The sequence below is a fragment of the Mixophyes fleayi genome, chromosome 5 (genome assembly GCF_038048845.1).
Source record: "Mixophyes fleayi isolate aMixFle1 chromosome 5, aMixFle1.hap1, whole genome shotgun sequence".
NCBI classification, from domain to species: Eukaryota; Metazoa; Chordata; class Amphibia; order Anura; family Limnodynastidae; genus Mixophyes; species Mixophyes fleayi.
The window spans coordinates 271,119,165-271,127,971 of record NC_134406.1 but is presented as its reverse complement, the minus strand read 5'-3'; the positions used below and the strand labels follow the sequence as shown (position 1 = coordinate 271,127,971).

The following is an 8,807-nucleotide window of genomic DNA, read 5'->3' as shown; positions in this document are numbered from 1 at the left end:
GTGGGGTGTCAGGCATGGAGCAGGGGGGTCAGAGGGATGTGGGGGGGTCAGGCACAGAGCAGGGGTCTGGGGGATGTGGGGTGTCAGGCACACACCAGGGGGGTGTGGGGTGTCAGGGGGATGTGGGGTGTCAGGCATGGAGCAGGGGGGTCAGGGGGATGTGGGGGGTCAGGGACACAGCAGGGGGATGTGGGGGGTCAGGGACACAGCAGGGGGATGTGGGGGGTCAGGCACACACCAGGGGGGTGTGGGGTGTCAGGGTCAGAGTGGGGGGTCAGGGGGATGGGGGGTGTCAGGCATGGAGCAGGGGGGTCAGGGGGATGTGGGGGGTCAGGGACAGAGCAGGGGATGTGGGGGGTCAGGGACACAGCAGGGGGATGTGGGGTGTCAGGCACACACCAGGGGGGTGTGGGGTGTCAGGGTCAGAGCGGGGGGTCAGGGGGATGGGGGGTGTCAACATGGAGCAGGGGGGTCAGGGGGATGTGGAGGGTCAGGTATAATTGGGGTACATTGATGAGTCATGCTGCTGACACAAACATGAGATCTGGTCCCCATAGTAACCGCCAGGTGACGTCACACCTTCCTCCCAGTTACGTGCGCACCATATATGGCAGCAGGCCGCTGCCGCACGTTCTACTCCGACGGGTTCGCTGACCCCGCCCACTGAGCCTCACTACCAATCAGAGCCAAGCCGGTATTTTGCATATGTCTGCGCCCGGGGCATTGCGGGAGTTGTAGTCCGGGCGGGGTAGTAGCAGCTGGAGGCCGCGGGGCGCCATCGGCTCTGCGGGATTCCCCTCAGCCGCTGCCGGGTGAGGAGACCGGGCGGCCCCATCTGTATATACCCCCCAGGGCCGGCCGCCCGGCCAGGAAGGTCACAATGGTTTCCTGCTTACCCTTGGTGACGTGTAGGCCCCGCCCGATGACGTCAGATACCGATGAGTGAGTATAGAGCCGGCACCGGGGAGGGGCCAGCACCGCAGTACAGCGCCGAGACCGGTGAGTGGGTGCTGGGTGCTGGGTGCTGGGTGCAGGGGGAGCAACAAGGGGTGTAATACATACAGAGATAGATATATATATTTATAATAATAAAACTACCTGTCTAATATCACACGGTTGATGGAGGTGTGTGGATATATATATATATATATATATAATATGTACTGTATAGATTATTTGTCTACAGTACACAGTGTGTTCTGGTGTGAGCACTTCAGTGTTACATTGTGACAACCTGTGTATTAATGAATATTGCACTGTACATTATGAGTCCTTTGACATTCTGCACCCTGTACTGTACATGATTTCTGCTGTTCGGGCCTCTAACTGTTTCCACAGCTGCCTGTAGTACTATGGTATTATAATAATAGTAATATTATCCATTTACCACAATGCTCTACATACCATGATATATTTATTACATAGATGCAGCACAGAGTCCATAAGATTCAAATAAACCATTTAATGTAATGAATCCTGGGGATTGTGGGGCCCTTTGTCATGTTCAGGGGTCTCGGGGGCTCTTGGTGACGCAGCGCTGCCCATCTGTGCAATTGGTTCATCTAATTAATACAATAGTTTTATTACGCTGTTTCTACATATTGTATAATTGGGTAACATTATAAATTCTGCGCAGTGGTGCTGTTCTGTCTACATCTGTAAACCGCTTATTGTATGATTACGATTTGGATGAATACTTGAGGCTCTGAGCACGTGCAGAACAGAGATGGTCTCATTCTGATGACCGGTTCCCTGTAACAAGTGGTCAGTGATGACATTTGGATGATCACATTGGTCACTTGCTGTGACCATTGCATTGAGTGTAATGACATCACAGTGTTACTGTAGAGTCTTGTGGCCTTTTATGACCTGTTCATATGGGCGCAGTCTTCAGATGGAAACTCTATCCACCTCCTAAGCAGCAAGTCCAGAATTTTAGGTGTCTTCCTACCCAGATATGCTGGAGGGGATTCTCGGGTGTATATTGGACCATCTTACTCAATCTACATCTGTCACTGGTTTCCCCACTTTTTTGTAATATACCAAAATATTCTCTGGTTATGAGTGACCTTTACTGTCGCACAGAAATACTGCGCACGAAAACAGATTACTTAAAAATATCCAGACAAAAATGTCAGACATTTGTAAAACTGTCTATAAAGATTACAGAAACATCCTCCTGATGACAGTTTCCATTTATTTAGGTGAACCACCTGCTCTGTTAAAAGTTTTTGGAATCTGTTCTACTTTGTTCCATTGTTATGCAGAAAATGAATATTTCCTGTGCACCCCACTTTCTATGTACGGTGCTTTCATTTAATTCCCAAAAGTATTTTGTGAATTCCCCCCCTCAATGTCTGACTAGTATGTTATGTATCAACTGAAACGGTTGCAATTGTAACCAGTCGTCCTATAATTGTATGTGAACGTTTTGCTTTGTCCATATACAATGGTAGCGACATGGGCTGATTATCCCATTGTACTGTCCTCTGCTCTCTCCCTGTATATTATATTCATAGCTCAGTTTTATCATCTTATCCAGTAGTTCTATAGTGTATCTTGTCCCTGATATACTGAAAACACTTGCACACAATATAGACCACACAAAGGCCTGTCCTGGCCGGACCGAGCAGTGATGGTCCAGAAAGCTTTCTGCGTGCTCAGGGTAATGTGCTGTTCGGATTGATCTGCTTATTGGGCACATTTTTGTAAACTAGCAACGAGAGAATACAATAAACCTTTTATTTACTTGTACACTGATTAAAGTTACACTACCACCTAGTAAATACTTTATATTAACCTCAGCCCTAGCCAAAAACTGGGGATGAGTTGGAGGAATCCATCACAATCTAAATAAAATTGATTTACTGGTTCTGTGTTGTTAACTTCTGAAATCCACACAGCTGTGTCCAAGGTCCATAGCAGGTCCTGGATTACACACAGTACCTGGGACCTCGTTCAGGTCAGCGCCGTCATACCTTGTTGTGTAATAACCATGTGACGTGATCCAGTAACCTGTGACTGCTCCTTGGATCTCGCACCTGAATCCACTGCCAAGTGGTTACGTGCCAGCCCCCTCCCGAATAATGAATGTGACCCTGCTGCCTGTATATAGTGCGTTTCTCAGCTGTGCAGCAATTTACACGATCCCGTTCCTAACCTTGTGGGTGGTGATTAAGAGATGGTGACTTTAAGGAGAAAATTATCATCTTGTTACAAATAAGAATTCTATGGATATTTTGCATGTTATGTTGTTTATATAGAGGTATCCTCTACAGTGTGATGTTTGTGTGTTTGTAGGTCTCGTACAATTGATTAAAGGGAGTTTGCGATCACAAAAGAAACAGGCACAGGATAGGGGGTTGTGAAGGAGACTGGTCTATAACACATACACATATATATGTCACTCGGGAGGAAGACTGAATACTTTGTGTAATATACTGTACGGCACTGTCTGTCCTCCTTGGTGCATCAGTATGATTGCTTCATGAAATCAGAAGTATCTGGCAGGAAACTTTTTAGAATTTGCTTAATGAAGTGTTAAATGTGAGTTCAAACTAACTGGTTGTTAAACTACCTCTATGGTCTCCACTAAGCATCTAGAGAGGACCCCCGTCCAGAAGGAAATGCAAATATGTTGGGGCTCATTGTGTAATGTGGAACGTTTAGTTGTCTTCTAGAGTCCACAGTCAAAACAGTTATTTGACATTGCCCCGGCCAGTTAGAAAGAGAACACAATTGTTTTGTTTTTTTAATTGGTCCGAATACTTCAATATTGCCAGACTAATCTCCACCCCATGTTTTACTTGCTACGTCTGACATCTTTGTGCAGCACTGAGTGACAGAGATAAGCGTATCCTGAAGTTGTTTGACATAATATGTAACAAGGAGCTGTCAGTCAGGACACTGTCACCTTCCTGGTCATATAGTTTTATAATGTCTGTCTAACCTGTATTTGTAGGGCCTGAGTCACCTATATGTCACTTAACACCACCTCAGTGTGTATAGTACAGAGCTTTACATTGTGGCAAGTACAATAGGGTGCACTAGAGATCATTATCTCCTATCAACATTAACATTGGATGAAGTTTTACTGGGGAATTTCTAACTCTGCATCATTTAACCCCTTCGTGTGCTGGTATTGCGGCCCCATCTTAAGGGCCCGGTACCAGCTTCCTCCGACCTTCTGAAGGTCACTTCCTGTCCTTCAAGTTGTAACAAACATTCTGTTGTGTAAGATTTAAAGTTAGCGACACTGTAAATGCCTGGACATTGAATTATGTAAATGTTTTTCGGGTGGTTACTGTATTGGTCAGTGCTCGTGGTTTGAATTTTTACCCCTGGCTGAAGTGTATTTGCTTTCTGTGACTTACTGTGAATGTAACTAGATAACAGACGGTATTTGTAGAGGAAGCAGAACACAACTTGTGACTGTGTCAGACGTGATGGGAAAGTCTGTGGAATATGTTCCAGTAACATGCAACCTTTCTACGTTGCTGCAACTTGCGCTCATTTTATTCCAGAATATTGCACCACGTCCCCCGTACATATGGTTTTAGGTTACAAGACTATATTGCATCATTCTGTAATTTCAGTGCTCAACACTGATTAAATTAACCTATTCAGTGCTTCAAAGTGGTATACTACTACATATGAGGTGTAATTACTGCTCTCTTGGTTTCTAGCAGTGTTGGCAGAATAATCTAGGTTTACTAATTGGGCAAAACTGAGGATATAGCTGCCTGTACTTAGAGTGAGGTGCGGATGTCGGTCCTCCAGTAACATAAAGCTGGCATTGTGTGGGTATCATGTTATGATATAACCAGTTTTATCTTGGGAAAAAGCCAAGAACTGAATATTTTGTTCTGGCCCCTAAATTTGTAGTGGCCCAAAGTTTGTACACATGATGTATGAACCTGTAACCCCTGTCTTCTGTCTGACTTCCACAATCCCAGGCTCTTCTTTCTTACTGTAATGACTCTGTAATGTCTGGTATGTAATGGAAATGTAATAGCTGTGATTGTTTAACCTCTTCCATGCTGATATGCAACACGCGTCGCTACCGAATAAAACCTACGTCATTGGCAATTGCTGTGTGATAAAACCACATCTGGTGATCTTGTGATCAGTCCACTCGTGTACAAATAAGGCATAAATAGTGAAAATAAGGGTTAAAACTAGGTGTAACAGGTACATTGTGACCCCATGTCTGCAGCATATAAGAATCCTGACTGAATTGCTGATGATGACATAACTTGTAATTAAAGCTAAATTGTGCATTTCGCTTCTCTCTTAGACAAGATGGCTTCAAACACAGATGATGTTCTACCAACCTATGAGTTAAATGACTCTCAGACATCGAAGCTCATCAGGAAATCCAAGGAGTCTCCGTTTGTGCCAGTAGGTGAGTTGTTCACATGTTTTAGATGAAATAATTGCAGCATGATGTTGGAGACCTACAGTTACACTGCCCCCTCCAGCGATATTGGTACATAGTCCATTATTGCCACATGAAGTTCCGGAGACGGCTGTAACTTGTCAGATATTTTCTGTACATCCTTGAAAATCCAGGTGGCAGCGAACTCTGCAGATATTTTCTGATTACTAATCTGCCCCCTTCTGATCTGGTATCTGAGGAGCTGGATCTGTCAAACTGTCAAATTGGAATGGGAATGCCATAGCCAGCATTGATCTGTTAGCAATTCACTCCTTTTATATTGGATAGAGTAAAACCGCAAATACAACAGGCGTCCTCGCACCATAAATAGATCAATGTTCTTTTCTGGATTCAATTCTATTTATAATTGGATCCCATAAATCCTCAGAGAACCCAATCTGCAGCCAATGGTATGTCAAGTCTTTTCCATCTGCCTGACACAGTGGTTCTAGAATCCCTGGCAGGAATGACTGTACACATGGGGGATGTCAGGGAGGTGAGGGTCACATGACTATATTCACAACTAGGTACTGTTAGATACACTCTCTAGCAGAGTGTATCAAATCAAGAAAAACACATTAGATGGGGACGGCCCTCTTACCTCTCTGTATGTATTACCCGGTATTGTTTTATTTCCGTTCTTAATTGTAAAGCGCTGCAGAATATGTTGATGATCCAAGTTCATCAGGCCGTTACACACATCAGTCGTACACATCTGTGGGCAGCACGGTGGCTCAGTGGTTAGCACTTCTGCCTCACTGCACTGGGGTCATGAGTTTGATTACCAACTCCAAAAACAGACTAGTAGGTTAATTGGCTGCTATTAAATTGCTCTTAGTCTCTCTCGGTCTGTGTGTATGTATGTTAGGGGATTTAGATTGCAAGCTCCATTGGGGCAGGGACTGATGTGAATGAGTATTAGTGGTGCTATATAAATAAATAGATGATGAAGAGTTCACAAAGGTGAACATTTTTCGATGTGTAGGCAGTTTTCACCCCAAAATAGAAATGTCATTCGCAACAAATTGCAATATAAGATCTGTGTCTGAGGGAGGTTTATTACATAAGACAAGAGTACAATGGTTGTACAATCATGTTTCACACGCGTTCTAAAGTATAGTCCAGCACTAGCGGGCGGTCATCTCTGGGACAGACATTCTCTAAGGGAGCAGACACTGTGACTGGCAGATTGGCAAACATGCTTTGTAGAAATGCCCGCTATAGGTTAGGGAGGGGTCATACAGAGGGGGTGGGGGCTACAGATGTCGCTGCAGTCTTCGCTTTTTTTATCTGCATTGGATCCAATCAGGACACTGTTCTAAACATGTAGTAGAAGCTTCAGCTATCTGTAGAGAGGAAGCAATGTCTCATGTAACACTAGCTATTACCAGTAAGTTTTGCGATCTTTTAACATTCTGCTGTGGAGGAGGAGCTAATGGGTTAACCATTGCTGTCCCAGTGATGCACTCTATTCTGTTTTTTAGGGTTTGCTGGTCTATTGGCTATTGTGGGCTACGGATTGTACAAACTAAGATCCCGAGGGGACACAAAAATGTCCGTCCACCTTATACACATGCGTGTGGGGGCGCAGGGATTCGTTGTTGGAGCAATGACTTGTGGTGAGTGTTTGGGGAAAATGAACATAATGATGACCCAGCGCTGGGACGTTTCTCAGTAGTTATTCTGTAACTGATTGTATATGAGCCGCGTGCAAAAAAAACTTGTGTACGTCTGTGCAAAATACATCCAAATAGTTCTGGGCAATGTAATTCTCTTTCCCAATTATCTTCATTGCCCACGGTGACAGAAATTAATTACTGTCTTATCATAGAAACAGATGGCTGAAAATACATAAGAAATAAAGCAGAGTATTTAGAAGTTGACGGTAGGGGTGTGGGGTCCTTTATAACAATTACCAGCATTTACGTTTGTGCAAGCTTATATTGTGCACCCAAACAACCAGCAGGGTCTACTTGCAATGTGCTCACCGTAACCTGGCACAGTGTTTGTGGTTCCTGGTTCTTAAAGCTTTGCATCTATGATCAGTGATTGTGGAAGTATAGCTCTGTAGCGATGGATGTGCGCGAGGAACCAGTCTAATGGATCGCTGGCTATCGGCCCCCTTAATGTAGTAATATAATGTATATGGCACAATAATGGCTCATTCCATGAACAGTAGATACACACCAATGTCCTTTCTAGAACATTGGTGCACGCAGACACTTTCTCATGGTGCAAGATGGACCTTGAACACGTTTTATGTTCAGTCTGTCCTGTGCTTGTGACTGCGGTCCCCATGGCAGTAGACTTATGAGGATGGTACTGATTAGTCTGTACCCTAAGCCATTGTCTCTCCCCTCTACACTCATCTCTGGTCACTTGTTGCTGTATTAGGATTTATGTCCGTTATTCATTCTCTTGCTCTCTTTCTCCAGGTGTGCTGTACTCCTTGTACAAGGATTATCTGGCAAAGCCCAATGAGTAGAAGAGGAGCCGTCTGAATTCTATTTTCCCAGAAAGAAGATATGGACCTCACATTGGGGTGTTTTAGTTCATTGTATACAGCACATATTCTGAAAGTGGACCCTGCAGTACATTGCAGACAGGTCCAGCAGCGAAGGGCTTAATCGTTTCATTTCCGTAAAGGACACTTTTTACTCCACTTCTGTGACATAATTGTGCTGTAAAATATATTTATTTTTTAATATTAAACCTAAAAGCAATCGGCCATGTTTGGGGCAGTCACTGGGCCTGTATTGTATTAAGAGGTGGTTTTACTGGTTTTCTTTCTGTCCCGTGCTGTATATTTGGCTCATTGCTCAGGCGTTTCCTCTTCCTCAGACACAATGTGATCTCCATCTAACCCTGTGGAATCCTCCGATTGTCAAAATTCATTCTGTAGAATTCAGTTGTTTGTTACATTCCACTTCTGTGTTACCGTTTTTGCTGGAAAAAAACCAAAGCATCTCATCCACAGACTGCTGTGTGTGTCAAAGTTTTTCCACCTCAAGATAAGGTCTGGGTCATGTCTGATGGCTGTTCTGGGTGATCCGTCTGCAGTAGGTCTGAGTGTTTATCATCCTCACACAGTGGGGTTATTTAAGAACTATTACTTTAAGTTATAGCAACCAATCAGATTACAGCTGTCCTCTTTCTAATACAGATAACAAAATGATAATGTCCTGTTTCATGGTGCCTGTAGATTAGTTACCTCTTGTGCTGGTATAAGGACCATAGGAATCATGGAGGCTCATTCACCCCAGTGTCTGTGAATATAAACCTTACACAGCAAATATCTGTCCGTGTGGGAGCCGCCCACTGGTGTTACTGAAATCTTTCTTACGCTCCATCAGAGGTTCCTGCGCTCTAG

The 8,807-nt window shown here is 44.2% G+C and overlaps 1 protein-coding gene across 1 annotated transcript; it reads left to right on the top strand.

Moving 5' to 3' along the window:
- The first annotated feature begins 749 nt into the window (after positions 1 to 749).
- Positions 750 to 8,413, top strand: HIGD1A (HIG1 hypoxia inducible domain family member 1A). The gene is made up of 4 exons (XM_075214121.1): positions 750 to 999; positions 5,297 to 5,404; positions 6,922 to 7,056; positions 7,873 to 8,413. The coding sequence occupies exons 1-4, from the start codon at positions 939 to 941 to the stop codon at positions 7,920 to 7,922; spliced, it is 354 nt and encodes a 117-aa protein (XP_075070222.1). The 5' UTR covers positions 750 to 938; the 3' UTR covers positions 7,923 to 8,413.
- Positions 8,414 to 8,807: the final 394 nt, after the last annotated feature.

What these genes read in the sequence shown, in the direction of transcription:
- HIGD1A (XM_075214121.1), top strand. Translation starts at nt 939, where the DNA reads ATGAGTGAGTATAGAGCCGGCACCGGGGAGGGGCCAGCACCGCAGTAC. An exon ending in GCAGTACAGCGCCGAGACCG is followed by an intron (nt 1,000 to 5,296) that starts GTGAGTGGGTGC and finishes CTTCTCTCTTAG; the next exon opens with ACAAGATGGCTTCAAACACA. An exon ending in TGTTGGAGCAATGACTTGTG is followed by an intron (nt 7,057 to 7,872) that starts GTGAGTGTTTGG and finishes CTCTTTCTCCAG; the next exon opens with GTGTGCTGTACTCCTTGTAC.